The sequence below is a fragment of the Mandrillus leucophaeus genome, unplaced genomic scaffold (genome assembly GCF_000951045.1).
Source record: "Mandrillus leucophaeus isolate KB7577 unplaced genomic scaffold, Mleu.le_1.0 Scaffold7, whole genome shotgun sequence".
Lineage (NCBI taxonomy): Eukaryota > Metazoa > Chordata > Mammalia > Primates > Cercopithecidae > Mandrillus > Mandrillus leucophaeus.
Window position 1 is genome coordinate 8323034 of NW_012107585.1, and position 21486 is coordinate 8344519.

The window sequence follows — 21486 nt, forward strand, 5'->3', positions numbered from 1 at the left end:
TGCAAGCTCCGCCTCCCGGGTTTACATCATTCTCCTGCCTCAGCCTCCCGAGTAGCTGGGACTACAGGCGCCTGCCACCTCGCCCGGCTAGTTTTTTGTACTTTTTAGTAGAGACGGGGTTTCACCGTGTTAGCCAGGATGGTCTCAATCTCCTGACCTCGTGATCCGACAGTCTCGGCCTCCCAAAGTGCTGGGATTACAGGCTTGAGCCACCACACCTGGCCTATGTGGCATTTTTTAATGGGAATTTTCAATTTTTAAAAAACATACATGTTTATCCCTTTTTAGGATTTACTGAATAGATGCAGTTCAAAGTCCACATCACTCTTTGAAACAGCATGGGAAGCAAAGGCCATGGCAGTAATAGGATGTTTATCTGACACGGACGTAAGTAAATAGTGACCATTCGTGTTTCCCTTTTGAGCATTAAGTCTTTTCTGAAAACTTTTTTCTGTTCATAAAAGCAACATATATATGTTTTTGTTTGAGATGAGTCTGGCTGTGTCGCCCAGGCTGGAATGCAGTGACATGATCATGGTTCACTACAGCCTCAACCTCCCTGGCTCAAGCAATCCTCCCACCTCGGCCTTCTGAGTAGTTAGGACCATAGGCGCGTGCCACTACATCCAGCTAATTTTTGTATTTTTTGTAGAGACAGGGTTTCCCAGGCTGGTCTTGAACTCCTGGGCTCAAGTGATCTGCCCACTTTGTTCTCCTAAAGTGTCTGTTTTATTTAATTACAGAAAATAAAAAGTGAATGTTTACTCATTTCCACCCCCAGAGTAACCTCCATGGACAGTTGTATGCATATCTTTGCAGGCTTTCCTGTGGTTTTGCAAACATGGAGACTTTTCTTTTTCAGTTATCGCCTGCAATGTGAGACATTTTTTAATATGTTGTAATATGCCTTTATTTTAACTTCGCACTGTTATTACCACGATAAAAGAGAAGTAAAATAATGAAAACTGTTTTTAAACCAGAGACTAAGGCTGGACACAGTGGCTCATGCCTGTAATCCCAGCACTTTTGGAAGCCAAGGCAGACAGATCGCCTGACCTCAGGAATTTGAGACCTGCCTGGGCAACATGGTGAAACCCCGTCTCTACAAAAAATACAGAAATTAGCCAGGTGTGGTGGTGTTCACCTGTAGTCCAAGCTATTTGGGAGGCTGAGGCAGGAGAATTGCTTGAACCCAGGAGGTGGAGTTTGCAGTGAGCTGAGATTGCGCCACTGCACTCCAGCCTGGGCAATGGGAACATGACTCTGTCTCAAAAAAACAAAAAAACCCAGAGATTGTAAAGACCGTAGAAAGCAATAAAGCTGTATGTCTTAGCTTACAGCAGACAAAATACTCTTCTGAATTTTTCTGAATAGTCAAATTGTTCTCTGTATGTGAAAACTGAAGAAATAAATGGTTTTCCAGTGAGTAGATGAAATATTCTCAAACTACCATGTGGTTGATGTAAGACCTCTGCTGATTAGACTGTGCTGTTCACTTGCATGTAAACCTGAGGGCTGTTCCTTGTCCATGCGTGCGTCTTTTTGTAGCTCATATTTGATGCTGTGCTCAAGATCATGTATGCGGCAGTGGTTCCTTGGAGTGCAGCTGTGGAGCAACTGGTGAAACAGCACCTGGAAATGGACCATCCCAAGTAAGATTACAGTCTACCAAACAATGTTTTGCGCTCTGGAGAAACGTTGTGTTTCGAGTTGACGTTCATTTATGTTTCTATATTGTTTACTGTGTTCCGTAGTACTTCATAAAAAAGATAAACCATGTTAATATGGATAAATTTGCTTTCAGAGTCAAGTTATTACAGGAAAGTTACAAACTAATGGAGATGAAAAAACTTTTACGAGGCTATGGAATAAGAGAGGTAAATCTCTTAAACAAGGAAATAATGGTGAGTACACTCTTTGAAGAGTCTTTTTTCTCTTTTCTTTCATTTCTAGGGCAACATGGGAAACTCAATGAGGATTTTATGTTCTAGGAGGCTGATAGAGCTAGGTTTTTCCACTACGTTTCTTTTGTTAGATATGATGTTAATAAGGTGTTCAGTTATTTATGAGAGTATTTATTTTTTTTGACATGGAGTTTCGCTGTTGTTGCCCAGGCTGGAGTGCAATGGTGCGATCTCAGCTCACTGCAACCTCTGCCTCCTGGGTTCAAGTGAGTTTCCTGCCTCAGCCTCCCGACTAGCTGGGATTATAGGCATGCACCACCATGCCTGGCTAAATTTTTTTTGTGTTTTTAGTAGAGATGGAGTTTCTCCGTGTTGGTCAGGCTGGTCTTGAGCTCCTGACCTCAGATGATCTGCCCGCCTCGGCCTCCCATAGTGTTGGGATTACAGGTGCGAGCTACTGCACCTGGCCTTTTTATGAGAGTATTAAAGACACCAAATAGGCCAGGAGCAGTGGCTCACACCCATAATCCCAGCACTCTGGGAGCCCAAGGTGGGTGGATGATGAGGTCAAGAGATCAAGACCATCCTGGCCAACATGGTGAAACCCCGTCTCTACTAAAAATGCAAAAAAATTAGTAAGTTGTGGTGGCACATGCCTGTAGTCCCAGCTACTTGGGAGGCTGAGGGAGGAGAATCACTTGAACCTGGGAGGCGGAGGTTGCGGTGAGCTGAGATTGCGCCACTGCACTCTAGCCTGGCAACAGAGGGAGAGGAGACTGTCTTAAAAAAAAAAAAAAAAAAAAGACACCAAATAGTAAATTAAGAAGTTATAGAAGAAAGAAGACAGGACTGTGGAATGATCAGAATATAAATCATGTTTTAATTTTTCATACAATTTAGTTTTTTGCTGCATTATTTTAATTTTTTGGCCACTTTGCTCTTATGAGCAAATGATTTCTTGGTTTTCTGTGAGTTTTATAACAAAGAAATGTTCATATTATCTGTTGCAGAGGGTGGTTAGATACATTCTCAAACAAGATGTCCCATCTTCTTTAGAAGATGCTTTAAAGGTGGCCCAAGCGTTTATGTTATCTGATGATGAGATCTACAGTCTAAGAATTATTGACCTGATTGATAGAGAACAGGTTTGTAAGTTTTATGTTGTCATTTCGTATGGCTTCTTTGTTTCTGTGTTGTTTTTTTTTTTTTTGAGACAGAGTCTCGCTCCATTGCCCAGGCTGGAATGCAGTGGCTGTGTTTCACCATGTTGGCCAGGCTGGTCTGAAACTCCCAACCTCAAGTAATCCACCCACCTCAGCCTCCCAAAGTGCTGAGATTACTGGTGTGAGCTACCGTACTCTGCCTATTGTGTTTTTAAATGTCATTATTTTTATATGATTCTATAATCATAGCAATGCCTAGGAATTAAATCTTCAGCATCTAGGATCGTATTTTACATTTATTTTATTGTTTTCCGTCATCAAAAATGGATTTTCAGCATCAGGATGGATAGCTGATGCATGTGGGGCTTAAAACGTGGTTGACAGGTTGATGGGCACAGCAAACCACCATGGCACATGTAACAAGCCTGCACTTTCTGCATTTGTATCCTGAAACTTAAAGTCACATAAAATAAAAATGGATTTTCAGATTATTAAAACATTGAACCATAATCTATTTTTCCAAATGATGTATTTTCATCTTTAAATAGAAAAGAAAGAGGTAAGGCCACACGGTCCTTTGCAAATACCAGCTGTTTTTTCTTCCTTTCAAACCCTGTTTATAGGGTGAAGACTGTCTCCTTCTGTTGAAGTCTTTGCCTCCTGCTGAAGCTGAGAAAACTGCAGAAAGAGTCATCATATGGGCACGATTGGCATTACAAGAAGGGCCAGATCATTCTAAAGAGGTGACATTTTCACTAAGTAAAATATAAGTAAATCCAATTTTTATGGCTATTAATCAATAGGATAGAAAAGATGGACTTACACTATGAAGATCTGCCCTTCTCACTGCTCGGGTGGCCTAGTGAACACAATTCGTGGGTAAATTTACTGCTGGTTTAAAAAAAAAAACAAAAAGCAATTACGGCCGCCGTGGAGTGGCTGCTTGAGTCCACAGAGAATGACCTGGGAGCTGCGGGTTAGCGGGTGTTTCTGAGTACCTGTTGTACAGGAAAGGTTTCTGTAATGCCTTGCAATATAAACAATGTTTCCTGTTATATAGGACATAATTATTGTCAAATAGTAATATCAGCTACAGAACCAATATACATCTATATAATCTTATAACACTGAAACTTAGAAATGGTTTTAAGAGAGTTTACTTTTGTGCAGATGAGGAATACTTGATTTTTCCAGGATAGTTGGATTCTTACTGATTTTTAATTTTTTCTTTTTTTTTAATATCATATTTAGGAGATGAGGTCTTGGTGTGTTGCCCAGATTGGTCTTGAACTCCTGAGTTTAAGTTCTCTTCTAGCCTTAGCCTTCCAAGTAGCTGGGTTTACAGGCATGTGCCACCATGCCCAACAGTTGGGTTTTTTTTCTTTTCTTTTCTATTTTGAGACAGAGTTTTGCTCTGTTGCTCAGGCTGGAGCGCAGTGACACGATCTCGGCTCACTGCAACCTCTGCCTCCCAGGTTTAAGCGATTCTCCTGCCTCAGCTGGCAGTAGCTGGGATTACAGGTGCCCACCACCACACCTGGGTAATTTATGTATTTTTACTAGAGACAGGTTTTACCATGTTGGCCAGGCTGGTCTCAAACCCCTGACACCAAGTGATCTGCCCATCTCGGCCTTCCAGAGTGCTAGGATTACATGTGTGAGCCACCACACCTGGCCAACAGTTGGGTTTTTAAACCCCTAAGGATAGATACCTCCCAACTTCTCTCTTCTCTCAGTCCATTTCAGTAATGTTTTTTCCTGTTGAAAAATGAAGTTGTTGTTTTTTTAAACACCTAATATTTACTATGCAATAGGTTAAGTTAAATAGCTATTTCTTGTTCATAACAAAGGTGTGAAGTAGTTCCTGTTGTTGTCTCCTTATATATTAAGTTCGAAAACTAAAATATTAAGGTAAATGACTTTTTTCCAAGGTTGTTAGAAAGGGGCAGAACCTCAGCTCAAACTGTTTAATACCATAGTCTGTATTCTTAACTACCAGTTTGAATTACTCCCGTTATGAAACTGTTTGAATTTTTTATTGGCGAGGCACTTACTAAACATTTTACATACATCATGTCTTTTAATTAAAGCATCTCCTTTTTTTCCTTCTCTTTTTTTTTTTTTTTTTTTTTGAGATGGAGTCTCACTCTGTCACCCAGGCTGGAGTGCAGTGGCTGGATCTCGTCTCACTGCAAACTCCGCCTCCTGGGTTCACGCCATTCTCCTGTCTCAGCCTCCCGAGTAGCTGGGACTACAGGTTCTCGCCACCTCGCCCGGCTAGTTTTTTGTATTTTTTAGTAGAAATGGAGTTTCACCGTGTTAGCCAGGATGGTCTTGATCTCCGGACCTCCGGACCTCATGATGCGCCCATCTCGGCCTCCCAAAGTGCTGGGATTACAGGCTTGAGCCACCGCGCCCAGCCTTTTCCTTCTCTTAAATTTTTTTTTTTTAAATAATCACTGGAAGGTAGTGGTTATTATATTAGACTTCTGTTCTCTAGGCCATTTTTTAGACTTCTGTTCTTTTTAACTTTTCCAAATGTTTTTTCAAATAATAAATAACTCTAAAAGAGAATAAGGATCTGTTAATCATAATGTAGTTGAAAGGTTATTTGGCAGAGTTGCATATTCTTTGGTATTTCTAAATCATATATCCAGGAGTTCATACTGGAGTTTTTCAGGTCTACCCTGTGTAACGCTCATTAACGATCCATTTCTCAGCTGCCCAACTCCTCCATGATTGTTTTTTCTGCTTCTGTGGTTTTTGTGTATTTGTATATGTACTACTGAATTGGTCAGAAAAGGAAGTAGATTTTGTTTCGCTTTATTTATTTATTTTTAGGGCAAAGCCTGGAGAACGTCTGTAGCGAAGACATCCGTGGACATTCTTAAGATACTATGTGACATTCAGAAAGGTAGCTTTTATTTCTGTTTTCTCATCTCAGTTTTGTTCCAAAGCTCATCCTCTTCAGAAAGAGGCATCAATGATAACTCTCACCACACCCACAGTTTTTCTGGTTCTGATTGTCTTTATTGATCTTACCCATTTTGCTTCATGAAAAGTCTTTCTTCCTTTATTCCTTTATCAGCAATGTAAGAATAGACGGATGCAAAATCAACCTATCATTTCTTTATATGTTCACTTACTGTTTAGTGCTAGACTAGATTTCCTTAGTGTCTCGCACTCATTGCTCATTTTTCTCATTTATTGGTTGCTTATGATGGTGGGGAGAAGCCATTTGAACTGAAAGTTAAATAAAAGAGTTAAGAAAGTAACTTTCCAGGGAAAAAAAAGAAGCTACAATTTACTTCAGAAAAATAACTTTTTTGTAACTCATAAACTTCTGTTTTCTACCTCCTGAAAGAATAATTAGATTTTTTTCAAATTAGATCTCTTTTTGTACTTAGTTACTATATATTATCATCTGAGAAGAACTACTGAAGACTTGAGATGAGAGAACCAAAGCTAATTAAAATTTCTTCTCTTTAAAATTCTGATAATATGAGAATTTGCATGTCTGCTATAACTTTTAAAAATTTAATTACAGACAATCTGCAGAAGAAGGACGAATGTGAAGAAATGTTGAAACTGTTTAAAGAGGTTGCTAGCTTACAGGTAAACATATCGAGCCATGTTAAACATTATTACTTGACCAGTCAGTGCATTTGTCCCTCCTTAAAGTTTTCTGCATGGCTGGGCGCAGTGGCTCACCCCTGTAATCCCAGCACTTTGGGAGGCTGAGGTGGGCGGATCACAAGGTCAGGAGATCGAGATCATCCTGGCTAACATAGTGAAACCCCGTCTCTACTAAAAATACAACAATTTAGCCAGGTGTGGTGGCACGCACCTGTAGTCCCAGCTGCTCAGGAGGCCGAGGCAGGAGAATTGCTTGAAACCAGGAGGCGGAGATTGCAGTGAGCCGAGATTGTGCTGCTGGACTCCAGCCTGGGTGACAGAGCAAGACTCCATCTCAAAAAAAAAAAAAAGTTTTTTGCACTAGCCTTTGGGGACTGGAGATACTGGTTTTCCTTCTCTCTCTCTCAACAACTGTATTGAGATGTCATTTACATACCACATAATTCATCCATTTTATGCAATTCAATGATTTTTTTTGTATGTTGTATTATTAATTTTTTTTATTTTTATTTTTTTTTGAGACAAAGTCTCACTCTGTTGCCCATGCTGGAGTGCTGTGGCACAATCTCAGCTCACTGCAGATTCTGCCTCCTGGGTTCAAGAGATTCTCCTGCCTCAGCCTCTCGAGTAGCTGAGACTCCAGGTGTGCGCCACCACGCCTAGCTAGTTTTTATATTTTTAGTAAAAACAGCGTTTTGCCATGTTTGCCAGGCTGGTTTCAAACTCCTGGCCTCAAGCGATTTGCCTGCCTCAGCCTCCCAAAGTATTGGGATTATAGGCGTGAGCCCCCGTGCCTGGATGCATTATTAATTTTTAATTTTGTTAAAATACTTATAACAAAATTTTCCATGTTAACAGTTATTTTGTTTGTAATTCAGTGGTGTTAATTACATTCACAGTGTTGTGCGGCTATCACCTCTGTCTACTTTTTCATCACCCTGAGCAGAAACTCTAGCCGTGAAACAATGATTCTCCTTTCCTCTCTTCCGCCAGCCCCTGGTTATCTCTACTTTCTGTCACTGTGAATTTGCTTATTCTAGCTATTTCATATAAGTGGAATCATACAATTAAGCATGTAAAGGAGTCCTATGACCCAAAAATTTGAGACCTGCTGTAAATAGCTTTTTCTGTGAAAAGCATCTGGAGGCCGGGCACAGTGGCTTATGCCTATAATCCCAGCGCTTTGGGAGAATGAGGCTGGAGGATCACTTGAGCTCAGGAGTTTGAGACTAGCCTGGGCAACATAGTGAGACCTTGTTTCTACTAAAAATAACAAAAATTAGCTGGGCGTGGTGATGTGTGCCTGTAGACCCAGCTACTTTGGAGGCTGAAGCGAGAGGATGGTGTGAGACTAGGAGGCGGAGGCTACAGGAGCTGTGTTTATACCACTGCACTCCAGCCTGGGCAACAGAGTGAAACCCTGCCTAAAAATAAGTGAATGAATGGATGGATGAAAACAACTGGGAACTACTTGGCCGAAGTAGGGAGGGGAGGAGGGCACAGGTCGAAAAACTACCCATCAGGTACTATGCTGGGTGATGGGATCAGTTGTGCTTCAAGCCTCAGCATCACACAATATACCCAGGTGTACCCCTGAATCTAAAGTAAAAGTTAAAATTATTTTTAAAAAAACCAAAAAACTATAGATTAAATAGACTTGGGACTTTGTCTTGCTTACCTTTGCTACAGGAGAACTTTGAGGTCTTTCTTTCATTTGAAGATTATAGCAATCGTTCCCTGGTAGCAGATCTCCGTGAGCAGCACATTAAAGCTCACGAAGTTGCACAGGTGAAACACAAACCCAGGAGCACCCCAGAGCCCATAGCTGCTGAGATGCGGAACCCAAGCATGGAATCAAAGCTGCACAGACAGGCACTGGCCCTGCAGGTGTCCAAGCAAGAGCTGGAGGCAGAGCTGACCTTGAGAGCCTTAAAAGACGGGAACATCAAAACAGCACTGAAAAAATGCAGGTGACATTCCAGGTCCCTGAATTGCATAGCTTCTCTGAAAGTAAATTGCTGCTCACGCCTGTAATCCCAGCACTTTAGGAGGCTGAGGCGGGCGGATCACCAGGTCAGGAGATCGAGACCATCCTGGCTAACATAGTGAAACCCTGTCTCTACTAAAAATACAAAAAATTAGCCAGGCGTGGTGGAACGTGCCTACAGCCCCAGCTACTAGGGAGGCTGAGTCAGGATTGTGGCAGGTTGCAGTGAGCCAAGATCGCACCACTACACTCCAGCCTGAGCGACAGAGCGAGACTCCGTCTCAAAAAAAAAAAAAAGAAAGAAAGTAACAATTGCCTGATTTCTTTCTTCAGTCATAAGGGGAGGGCCAGTAACACTCTTTTTTCACAGAAGCAATTCTTGATTTCTCACCCTCAGAGCGTATTTTGGGCCTCAGTGTCAGAAAGAGTAGCATAAAAGGCAAGTGAGCAATACTGCAGAGTTAGGTAACATAACCATTAAGTTTAGTTTACTGTGCACTTCAGCAGCGAACGGTATCCTTAGTCATTTGAAAAACAGGCTGGGGCCAGGTGTGGCGACTCACGCCTGTAATCCCAGCACTTTGGGAGTCCGAGGCGGGTGGATCACTTGAGGTCAGGAGTTCAAGACCAGCCTGGGCAACATGGTGAAACCCTGTCTCTACTAAAAATATAACTATTAGCTGGGTGTGGTGGTGGGCACCTGTAATCCCAGCTGCTTGGGAGGATGAGGCAGGAGAATCGCTTGAACCTGGGAGGTGGAGGTTGCAGTGAGCCGAGATCGTGCCATTGCACTCCAGCCTGGGTGACAGAGTGAGACTCAGTCTCAGAAAAAGAAAAACAGGCTGGGCGCAGTGATTCACACCTGTAATCCCAGCAATTTGGGAGGCCAAGGCAGGAGGATTACTTCAGCCCAGGAGTTTTGAGACCAGCCTGGGCAACATAGTGAGAACTCCTCTCTACAAAAAAAAATTTAAAAATTAGCCAAGTGTGATGGCACACACCTGTAGTCTCAGCTACTTGGGAGGCTGAAGTGGGAAGATTGCTTGACCCTGGAGGTTGAGGCTACAGTGAGCCATGATTGTGCCACTGCACTCCTGCCTAGGCGGTAGGGCTAGACCCTGTCTCAAAATAACAAAGGAAAGAAAAGAAAAACTACACTATATACCATGAGAACATTTAAAAGACATTTAATGTGTTGATGGTGGTGGTGATATATTAATCCAAGAAAGGCACATGCGTTTACTTTCAGTGTGAGTTGTAACTACCAATGCTTTCTTTCTTCCAAAGAGACTTGTTTAAGTATCACTGCAATGCTGATACTGGGAAATTGCTGTTTCTGACGTGTCAGAAGCTTTGTCAGATGTTGGCTGATAATGTCCCAATGACAGTGCCTGTGGGACTGAGTCTTCCTTCCGTGATACATGATCTAGCATGCCAAGCTGCCACCATTTGCAGTCCAGGTGACAAGATTTATAAAATATGTAGTTTTATATTCTCTGGTTCATTTCACACTTGTCTCCCAAATGCTGTCTCTTTACAATTGGGCATCATGGTTATCAGACTAGAGATAGTATCTGCGTTTTACAAAGGGATGCTTATAATTGATTCTCTTTGAGGATTATTGTTTGGAAGTATTCAAAATATTAACAATGTCATTTCTGACTGTTGACATTACTCACTTTCGTAGGATTATGAAATTCCTTGCCTCCCATATCTGATCTTATTTTCAAGCCAACCTTGAGAAAAAGGTTTAACTTTTTAAGGTAGTATAAACTATATGGAACCTTTCTATCTGCATTGCGGCTTTCCTTAGAATTTTAAATTATAAAAAGGTTAATTATAAAATAAGGTAATTATAAAAAGGTTATTTTCATTATCCTAAATACATGAAATATGAATTTAATGATTTTTCTCCATTTTGTTTCAGATTTTTTACTAGATGCTTTAGAACTGTGTAAACATACTTTAATGGCCGTAGAACTTTCTAGACAGTGCCAAATGGATGACTGTGGAATCCTCATGAAAGTAAGTTACTTTTGAGTTTTTTCCTTAAATCCCGGGCAACCCATGATGCACTGTTTTTTTTGGTTTTGTTTTGTTTCGTTTTTGTTTTTTTTGAGACAGGATTTTACTCTGTCACCCAGGCTGGAGTGCAGTGGCATGATCAAGGCTTACTGAAGCCTCGAACTGGGTTTAAGCAGTCCTCCCACCTCACTCCCACCTCAGCCTCCTGAGTAGCTGGGACTACAAGTGTGTGCCACCACATCTGACTAATTTAAAAAAAGGTTTTTTTTGTAGAGACAGGGTCTTACCATGTTGCCTAGGCTGGTCTTCAATTCCTGGGCTCAACTGATTCCCCCACCTCAGCCTCTCAAAGTGCTGGGATTACAGGCATGAGCCACACTGCACCTGGCCCGTTTTTTAATCATTTGCAAAGTTTATGAAAATACTGAATCCATCTCTTATATTTTCTTACCCTAGACTGGAAAACAACATAAGAGCGTGAGGCCACTTCTCTGTTCCAGTCACTTAATTGGCTTTAATTTGCACCAGCTTTCAAAACATTGGGCCTCCAGCAAGGCCTCCCTCGACATTGTCCGTCTGTTAGAGTTTAACTTAAATTGAAATTTCTATAAGCCATAGACCAGAAGAAACACAATATGTGTGGTAGTATTTGGCCACCCATGCTGTTTGGCTCTAGGCCAGATGTGATGGCTGACGCCTTATAATCCCAGTACTTTGGGAGGCCAAGGTGGAGGGAATTTTTGAGCCCAGGAGTTCAAGACCAACCTGGGCAACACAGTGAGACCTCATCTCTTGTAAGTTTAAAAATTCAAATAAAGGATGGGTGTGGTGGCTTATGCCTGTAATCACAACACTTTGTGAGGCCAAGGTGGGTGGATCACTTGAGGTCAGGAGTTCAAGACCAGCCTAGCCAACATGGTGAAACCCCATCCCTACTGAAAATACAAAAACTAGCCAGGCATGGTGGTGCAAGCCTGTAATTCCAGCTTCTCGGGAGGCTGAAGCACAAGAATCGTTTGAACCTGGGAGGCAGAGGTTGCAGTGAGCCGAGATCATACCTTTGCACTCCAGCCTGGGCCACAGAGTGAGACTCTGACTCAAAAAAAAAAATAAATAAAATAAAATAAATTGTTTGGCTCTAATAGATCTGATTCTGCTTGCTGAAGATGGTTACCTGTGTTGTGCAGCGTACTGACTCCTCTCTTTTTTGTATGATTTGGCACCTAGGCTTCTTTTGGGACACATAAAGATCCATATGAAGAGTGGTCTTACAGTGACTTCTTCAGTGAAGATGGAATTGTTCTTGAGTCACAGATGGTGCTTCCGGTGATTTATGAACTGATTTCATCTCTTGTGCCTCTAACTGGTAAATCTTATTTGTGTCATTATTTTCTGTATATTTCTGCCTTATGTAAATTTAAACTAGAGGTTTGAAGCTAGAACTACACACAGTAATGTGGGTGAACCTTATAGGCATAATGTAGAGCTAAAGAAGCAGATACAAAAGAATAAATACTGTGTGGTTTCATTTATGTAAAGTTCAAACACAGGCTAGGACTAAGCTGGTGCTGTTTGAAGTCAGGGCAGTGGTTACCGTTGGGGGTGGGAAAGGGGAAGGAGGGGACTGGGGAGCTGGCCGTGTTTTGTTTCTTGTTTTGTTTTTTCGTTTTGGTTTTTTTTGGAGACGGAGTCCTGCTCTGTCACTCAGGCTGGAGTGCAGTGGCATGATGTTGGCTCACTGCACCTCTGCCTCCTCGGTTTAAGCAATTCTCGTACCTCAGCCTCCTGAGTAGCTGGAATTATAGGCTCATGCCACCACACCCGGCTAATTTTGTATTTTTAGTAGAGATGGGGTTTCACCATGTTGGCCAGGCTGGTCTCAAACTCCTGACCTCGAGTGATCTGCCCACCTCAGCCTTCAAAAGTGCTGTGATTACAGGTGTGAGCCACTGTGCCCGGCCGATATTCTGTTTCTTGATCTGGATGCCGCTCCTTCAGGCTGTGGACATTTATCAGGTTATACACTTACCTGTGCATTTTCCTGTGTGTATTTATTTATTTTTAAAGCAGCAGTTTGCTTTAGAACTTTTTTTATAATCGTGAAATATTTACACATCTGTGAGTGTATGTGCTGTGTGAGGGTTATTTTCTTTAGTGTTATTTATGTATTTATTAGTTGTATAAATTTAAGGGGTCCAAGTGTTATTTTGTTACATGGATATATTGCATAGTGATGAAGTCTGGGCTTTTGGTGTGGCCATCTATTTAGTATTATTTAACGTTTTATTATCTTTTGTAGAAAGCAAGAGATATCCCTTGGAGTCTACTAGTTTGCCATACTGCTCCCTTAATGAAGGTATTTGGCATCAAAATATATAGCATTCTATTAAGATTTCTTCCCTTTTTTTTTTTTTTTGAGACAGAGTCTTGATCTGTTGCCCAGGAGTGCAATGGCACGACGATTGCGGCTCACTGCTGCAACCTCTCTACCTCCCGGGTTCAACAGTTGTCCTGCCTCGGCCTCTCAAGTTGCTGGAATTACAGTCGTGTGCTAATTATTTTGTATTTTTAGTAGAGACAGGGTTTCACCATGTTGGCCAGCCTGGTCTTGAACTCCTGACCTCAGGTGATCCACCCTGCCTGACCTCAGGTGAATTCCTGACCTCAGGTGATCCACCTCAGCCTCCCAAAGTGCTGGGATTACAGGCGGGAGCCACCATGTCCGGCTTCAAGATTTCTTAATAGAAAGATATGGTGGTGTGCTCCTGTGATCCTGGTTACTTGGGAGGCTGAGGTGGGAGGATCTCTTGAGCCCAGGATGTCAAGGCTGCAGTGAGCTATGATGGCACTACTGTACTCCAGCCTGGGCAGCAGAAGACCCTATCTCTAAAAAACAAAAAATCGTAGTTCTAGAAATTTCTTGAAATTCTAAATATGAATGTGATTTAATATCCTTAATGTAATTGTTTATTTTTTTTTACATTGTTATTTGTCTAAAAGTTCAGTAGATTATGTGATTTGGCTCATAGTGTTAACTTCTATGAATTTGTTTATAAATTTTTATCTTTCAAATAGAGAAATGATTTTTCTTCAGCTAAAAATTTAAACATCTCAATTAAAATAGGCAAGTTACAATCAAAGTATCTCATTAACTAGTGAACTTAGTTATTTTCTGGTTTAAGTCAAGCCTCATGTTAACTAACTTTGAGAACAAACTCTGTGACTGTTACCTGTATTGAAGAAGTAGGCTGTCCCTGAAAACAGTTTTCAATAGTAGGATCTTTCTTTGTTTAAAAAATCTAAATATTAAAATACTTTATCACTCTGCAGGAGATGGCCTTGTTTTACCTGTTATAAATTCCATCTCTGCCCTGCTTCAGAATCTTCAGGAATCTAGCCAGTGGGAGCTGGCCCTAAGATTTGTGGTTGGTTCATTTGGTACCTGTCTTCAGCACTCTGTGTCAAACTTCATGAATGCCAGTTTGAGTGAAAAGGTAGAGCTTCAAGAACAAATACTTTGACTTGGGGTGAATATAGATGTAAAAGCACTAACAAAGGAATTTGGAGTCCACGTTTTTCTACTGTCTTTGTAGCAAGGAAATTGATAATTCGTCAGATTTAAGAATATTTGTTGAGCATCTCTTAAGATTATGGTGTGGAAATAAGGTGCCTGCACACATTTTCATACTCATTCTTTACAATAGCCCTGGAGTTTCCAGTTTACGAATGTGTAAACTCAGATTCAGGGAGGTGGAATAAGTTACACAAGGTTTTATATTGTAGTAGTAAGTCTTCACACTAAGTTCAGTGCAGTTCCCACTATACCACATTTGCTCAAAATATCTGCTGTTAATTTTGTTATCACCTAAATGGCCAAATTATTGTAATTACTTCTGAGAGTATCACTGAGCATCACTGAAGAGATTCTAGAAGACTAACTGTTGATAACTTGCTTATGAAGCTGGGCCTCAGAGGGAGTTGTCTTCATTTCTACTATGTTGATACGTATTACATGCTGGTTCTTTTTTAATGAACTGCACTGAGGTATAGTTTTCAAAATTAAAAGGCATGTTTTAAGTGTATCAACCAATGTATTCACCTTGTCACCAACACCACAGTGAAGACTTAGGGTATTTTTAATGCTTCCTCTTTGCTCCCTCCCAGTCAATCCCCCACCCCCAGACACAACTTTCTATCACTGTAGGTTAAATTCTGATACTTTTTGGATATAATGATGAATTTTCAAAGTTCCTTAATATTTGAAAAAATTTTCAGAATGATACCTAGAACTAGACCTAAATATTTTTTTGTTCTTTTCTGAAAGTTATTTGGAGAGACTGCATTAGTTAAATCAAGGCATGTTGTTATGGAATTGAAAGAAAAAGCTGTTATATTTATCAGGGAAAATGCTACAACACTACTGCACAAAGTAAGTATTTGTTCTTGGTAAAAATTTTGGGTTTTTTTGCCTTTTACCTTGGTTAACTGCATATGACTCAATAGTTTATGATTCAGTACAGTAGTGTTTTACTATTCAAAAACTTCAAGAAACTATATTATAGCTAATCAGTTGTATTTTTATTATGATAATTGACATGCTATGGAGCTTTTATGAAATAGTAGTCCGTCTTGTCCACTGTCATCTCCTGATTTTAGTTACTTATATTTATATTTATTTATTTTTTAGAGATGAGGTTTTTCTCTGTCACCCAGGCTGGAGTGCAGTAGTATGATCATAGCTTGCTGCAGCCTTGAACTTCTGGGCCCAAGCGATCCTCCTGCCTCAGGCTCCCGAGTTACTGAGATTACAGGCATGAGCAACTGTGCCCCACTCTGTAGTTATTTATTTTACAGATTAAAGCATTCCAATGATCCTTTTACTTCTATTCCAGAAATCCTAATTTTCCATTACCCTTTATTTTTTAAAAGATTCGAATAGACTTTTGATGAAAATATAGTTGCATCAGGCATTTAATTTTCATTTGTCAGACTACTTCTTTAAAAAATTTTTGGTATTTTTTTGGAGACAGGGTCTCACTCTGTCTAGGCTGCAGTGCAGAGGCACCATCATAGCTTACTGCAGCCTTGAACTCATGAGCTCAAGCAGCCCTCCTGCTGCTCAGCCTCCTGTGTATCTGGGGCTGCTGGTGCGCCCCCATGCCTGGCTAATTTTTGAAGTTTTTGTAGAGAGAGGTCTCACTGTGTTGCCCAGACTGGTCTTGGACTCTTGGCCTCAAACAATCCTTCCACCTTGGTCTCCTGAAATGCTGGAAGTAGAGGCATGATATTGTGCCCAGGTCCCCAAATTTTTTTTTTTTTTTTTTTTGAAATAGAATCTCGCACTCTTGTCCAGGCTGGAATGAAGTGGCACGATCTTGGCTCACTGCAAGCTACGCCTCCTGGGTTCATGCTGTTCTCCTGCCTCAGCCTCCCTAGTACAGGCGCCTGCCACCATGCCTGGCTAATTTTTTGTATTTTTAGTAGAGACGGGGTTTCACCGTGTTGACCAAGATGGTCTCGATCTCCTGACCTCGTGATCCACCCGCCTCGGCCTCCCAAAGTGCTGGGATTACAGGCATGAACCACCGCACCTGGCCCAGAATTTTTTGTTTGGAAATAATTTCAAAGTTTCAGGAAAATTTTAAGAATAGTACAAAGATCTCTGGTATACCCTTTATTGCTTTATCATTTTCTGGCATGCTCTGTCTTTCTCTCTTTTTCTATTTATATATAAAATCATTTGATATTTTGTATGTATTTTTTCTATTTAGGAATAAGTTACATACCTTATGGCTCTTTACCCCTAAATATTTCAGTGCCCTATAGAACTTGTAGTTGCTTTCCTTACTCTTTGGATAGTGATAAAGGACGTTAAACATAAGCAAACATATTAGAACTATTTTACTACAACTTTTCATGAAATACTTGTTCTTTCATAGTGTATATAATTCAATTTAGTGATAAACCTCAAGACACTTAATTCTGTTTTTTTCTTTAAAAAGTTTTTTTAATTATAAATTAAAATTCTTCCTATTTGTATTTCTGCCCTTTGTAAACAAAGTTAATTCTGTTTTGATTGTGAAGAATTTGCTTCTTTTGCTGCTGTCTTCCCATAGGTATTTAATTGTCGCTTGGTAGATCTTGACCTGGCGTTGGGTTACTGCACTCTCTTACCTCAAAAAGATGTGTTTGAAAATCTCTGGAAGCTCATAGATAAAGCATGGCAGAATTACGACAAAATCTTGGTATGCCCTAACGAAGCACATCTTCAATTCTTGAAGTATTCAGGATTTGAGGGGAGAAATGAAGTTGGCTTTGCCACCTGGTTGTAAAGATTTAGTAGAATAAATGTTGAGCTAACTTGTGATTTCTACCAACTTCTGCTTGACTGGTGACATACTGTTGCCTGTATATGCAAGTTATAAGCATTGTTCAACCCAAAGAATTACGGTTTTTTAATTTCTTAAAATCTGTGTACACCCTTAGAACCTCAAATCTTATTTTGGTTTAGTTGAAACCCTAGACCCATGAATCAGTTTATTTTTGTAGGATAAGTTTAATAGATAGAAAACTTCTCTTAGATATTGTGTTAAAATTTGCCTTTTATGGGGATTTTCTTGCAAGATAACTAAAATTTGGCCTTTTATTATAAAGGAAAGCCAGGCTAAATGTATAGCATTATACGAAAAGCTGAATTACCTAAATATTACATAAGAAGTAACGACTGTGTACAAAATAATATGTAACATTCTACATGGTTATCACAAAGAAAGTTATGATTTTTGTTGTTGGGTTTCATCTAAAAGGTGTTTTAAGAATATATTCTACTTATGATTGAACTTTAATTCTATTTTAATTTTTTAGGCAATATCTCTGGTGGGCTCTGAGCTGGCAAGTCTCTATCAGGACATAGAAATGGGGCTTAAGTTCCATGAACTCAGTACTGATGCCCAGTGGGGCATTCGTCTTGGTAAACTTGGTGTGAGTATTCTTTGTACTGCTGTCATCAATTCTGATAATTACCCACTTGGAAAATTTAAAACAAAGATCTTGTCCTTTACTTTTGGGAAGACAGTGTATGTGTACTGCCTCATACATTTTATTAAGTACACACATAGGTGCTTTCAAAGAAATAAGCAACTTTTTGCCTCATTTCCTTTTTTCTGTATTTTTAAGAAAATTAAAAGGGACCTGACATTTTCAGCTGCTTAACTTTCTCATTTATAGGTATATATCTAGTATCAATTGACATTTATGCTATTTCGGGCCTAACCTTTAGCCTCATACTTTTGTTTTCTGCTGCTGTTATTTAAAGATAATATTAAAATGTATATACAGCTATACCATGCTTTAAGAACTCCCAGAAGGGGGAAAGTAAATGGCCTTTCTTTTTTTATTTTATTTTTATTTTTTTTTGAGACGGAGTCTTGCTTTTTTGCCAGGCTGGAGTGCAGTGGTGTGATCTCAGCTCACTGCAACATCCACCTCCCGGGTTCAAGTAATTCCCCTGCCTTAGCCTCCCGAGTAGCTGGGACTACTGGCACGCACCACCACGCCCATCTAATTTTTTGTATTTTAGTAGAGACAGGGTTTCACCATGTTGGCCAGGATGGTCTCCATCTCTTGACCTCGTGATCCGCCCACCTCGGCCTCCCAAAGTGCTAGGATTACAAGCGTGAGCCACCGCGCCCAGCCTTGGCCTTTATTTTTGACACTGTGAAAGGACAGGCAGGGCGGGCGCGGTGGCTCATGCCTGTAATCCCAGCATTTTGGGAGGCCAAGGCAGGCAGATCACGAGGTCAGGAGATTGAGACCATCCTGGCCAACATGGTGAAACCCTGTCTCTACTAAAAATACAAAAAAAAAAATTAGCTGGGCATGGTGGCGGGTGCCTGTAATCCCAGCTACTCGGGAGGCTGACAGGAGAATGGTGTGAACCCAGGAGGCGGATGTTGCAGTGAGCCGAGATCGTGCCACTGCACTCCAGCCTGGGCAACAGTGAGACTCTGTCTCCAAAAAAAAAAAAAAAAGAACAGACAAGCAAAACCCAGTTTTCTTTTTCTTTTCTTTCTTTTTTTTTTTTTTTGAGACAGAATCTCACTCTGTCACCCAGGCTGGAGTGCAGTGGCATTATCATGGCTCACTGCAGCCTCGACCTCTAGGGCCCAAGTGATCCTCCCAACTTAGCCTCCTGAGTTGCTGGGATTATAGGCATTAGCCAAAACCCTGTTTTCTTTACCAAAAATATAAGACATTTTACTTGCAAACAGTTGACTTATCAGGAAGGTAACCAGTACAGAAATGCTATATGTTTTGAAGCTTAATTCTTCTGCAGTAATGGAACTGGTGTTCTGTTGACATTAACAATCAAACTTTTCAGATGAAGAGGCAATGGTTAGGATGACTAAGGAGTTTCAGACCCAAGTACACCTGAAATCTCAGAATGATGGCTGGGTTGGGTAGTGTGAAGTTGGAGGAGCTATAGACAAATGTTTCTTTTTAAAAAGGATACTAAGAAGGCAAGTCATCATGTTGCCCTTACTCTGATACATTTCAGTGTAGAGGATTTTTTTGGTTTGTTTTGTTCTTTTTATTTCTAGATTTCTTTTCAACCAGTTTTCAGGCAACATTTTCTCACCAAGAAAGACCTCATTAAAGCTCTTGTGGAGAATATAGATATGGACACAAGCCTCATTCTGGAATATTGCAGGTAATTCTTTAAACATTAATGGTATTTTTGCTGTTAACAAAATGATAATCCTTATTGCAAGAACACAGTAATAACGATGATTATTTTACAAGGTCCATGGACCTCTGATATTTTCTTTTGCTCATTCCAAAACTGAGTAAATATGAAGTCAGATTAGAGTCTCTTATGATATCACCATTTAAATTCACCATTTAGTGTTTCCCAAACTTGTCTCCTGTTAAGCATCGTCTAGGGCACTAACTTTCACATGCAGGTTTCTGGGTCTCTCTGCAGTTCTGACTCAGTGGGTCTGGACCGGGGCCTCGGAATTGCTGGTCTCTAATAGGAGCTCAGATGATTCCTATGATCAGAAAAGTTGGAGAATATTCTTCTGAGTAATAAACTTCTAAATCAGATTAGCTAGGGAGCAAAGTAATCTTAAAAATTAATGAAAAGTTTGATTTAGGGAGAATTTCTAATTTCCTATTGAAATATTTATAAAAATTCTTATTTTTATTTAATTAACTTATTTATTTGAGACAGGGCCTCGCTTTGTCACCCAGGCTGGAGTGCAGTGGCACCATCTTGGCTCACTGCAACCTCCATCTTCCAAGTTCAAGCGATTCTCATACCTCAGCCTCCCAAGTAGCTGGGATTACAGGTGTACACCACTGCGCTATACACATCTAGATGTGTGGGATTACAGGTGTACACCACTGCGCCTGGCTAATTTTTATATTTTTAGTAGAGACGGGGTTTCACCATGTTGGCCAGGCTGTTGTCGAACTCCTGACCTCAAGTGATCCACCCACCTCAGCCTCCCAAAGTACTGGGATTATAGGGGTGAGCCACTGCGCCTGAACAAGAATTTTTAGAACTAAGATAAAATGTGTTATTTATAGATTCAGCTTACTTTGATGAGTAGGGATAAATGATATGTAATTTGTAACTCAGATGTTTCTATCTAGTAAATAGAAGGACTTGTTTTCTGGTTTCAGAATGCTTTCAGATATGTCACCTCATTTTATTTTTACAGTTCTTATTGCATATGTTGCCAGTCGATATATGAGAAAACAAACCCATAGTACATGACCTGCTCAAGGTCAAATTATTAATGACTGCTTCTAAAATCTTATGGGTGCTATAACCCCCATCTGATTTGTAACAGATGAATGGAATCTGAGTTATTGAGAATGAAACTGCTTGGTACATTTCCTGCACCAGGCAGGCATCTAGTTCTTTGTCTCTGTGGACAGTGGGGAAAGACCGTGGCTGTCACCATCCTGTACCTGCAAGTCAAGGACTATAGACTGCCCATAGCTTGAAGGAGCACTGACTTAAAGAGTAGTTTGAAGTAACAAAACTATGTCATTCTTCAGTTTAGAGTGCTATAAATTCAGAATAGGATACGCACACTCTTATCTTTTTTTATTAATTTGGACTTCTGCTAGATTCTTCTGTGATGTTTTATGGTGCAGGATACTTTTTTGAAATTTAAATAGCTATAATGTCAAGTTCATTTCATAATTATTCTACTTATGTGGCATTGATGATTTGTATTCATATGATAGTGATACCTCTGCCTCAGGCAGTCTACCTGAATAAATTTAGATAACCTTTAGAATATCAGAGAGTGACTTGAAAATGGTGGTACTTAAGCCTTTTATTGCTATTTTGGTTACTCTGTATAGCCAATTAAACTATCATTGTCTTATTAATAGGGTCTAAAAAGGCATTTCAATTGTTATTTTGTCTATAGTAACCAGATTCTTTTTTTGTTTTTTTTTTTTGAGATGGAGTCTCGCTCTGTCACCCAGGCTGGAGTGCAGTGGCGCAATCTCGTCTCACTGCAACTTCCACCTCCTGGGTTCAAGCGATTCTCCTGCCTCAGCCTCTTGAGTAGCTGGGATTACAGGCACACACCACCACACCGGGTTAATTTTTTGTATTTTAGTAGAGATGGGGTTTCACCGTGTTGTCCAGGCTGGTCTTGAACTCCTGAGTTCAGGCAATCCACCCGTCTGGACCTCCCAAAGTGCTAGGATTACAGGCGTGAGCCACCATGCCTGGCCTAATTTTTGT

At 40.4% G+C, this 21486-nt stretch overlaps 1 protein-coding gene across 2 annotated transcripts in view; it reads left to right on the forward strand.

Annotated features, from left to right (window-relative positions):
* Positions 1-21486, forward strand: part of KNTC1 (kinetochore associated 1) — a 97963-nt gene that overhangs the window by 46328 nt on the left and 30149 nt on the right. For both annotated transcript variants that reach the window (XM_011964509.1, XM_011964510.1), the window contains 17 exons: positions 289-387; positions 1549-1652; positions 1805-1904; positions 2915-3049; positions 3691-3810; positions 5909-5981; positions 6615-6682; positions 8393-8673; positions 9978-10150; positions 10618-10715; positions 11943-12081; positions 13015-13071; positions 14046-14209; positions 15040-15144; positions 16832-16960; positions 17580-17696; positions 19316-19425. In XM_011964509.1, the coding sequence (XP_011819899.1) occupies positions 289-387; positions 1549-1652; positions 1805-1904; positions 2915-3049; positions 3691-3810; positions 5909-5981; positions 6615-6682; positions 8393-8673; positions 9978-10150; positions 10618-10715; positions 11943-12081; positions 13015-13071; positions 14046-14209; positions 15040-15144; positions 16832-16960; positions 17580-17696; positions 19316-19425 (2072 nt within the window). The remainder of the gene's footprint in view (positions 1-288; positions 388-1548; positions 1653-1804; positions 1905-2914; positions 3050-3690; positions 3811-5908; positions 5982-6614; positions 6683-8392; positions 8674-9977; positions 10151-10617; positions 10716-11942; positions 12082-13014; positions 13072-14045; positions 14210-15039; positions 15145-16831; positions 16961-17579; positions 17697-19315; positions 19426-21486) is intronic.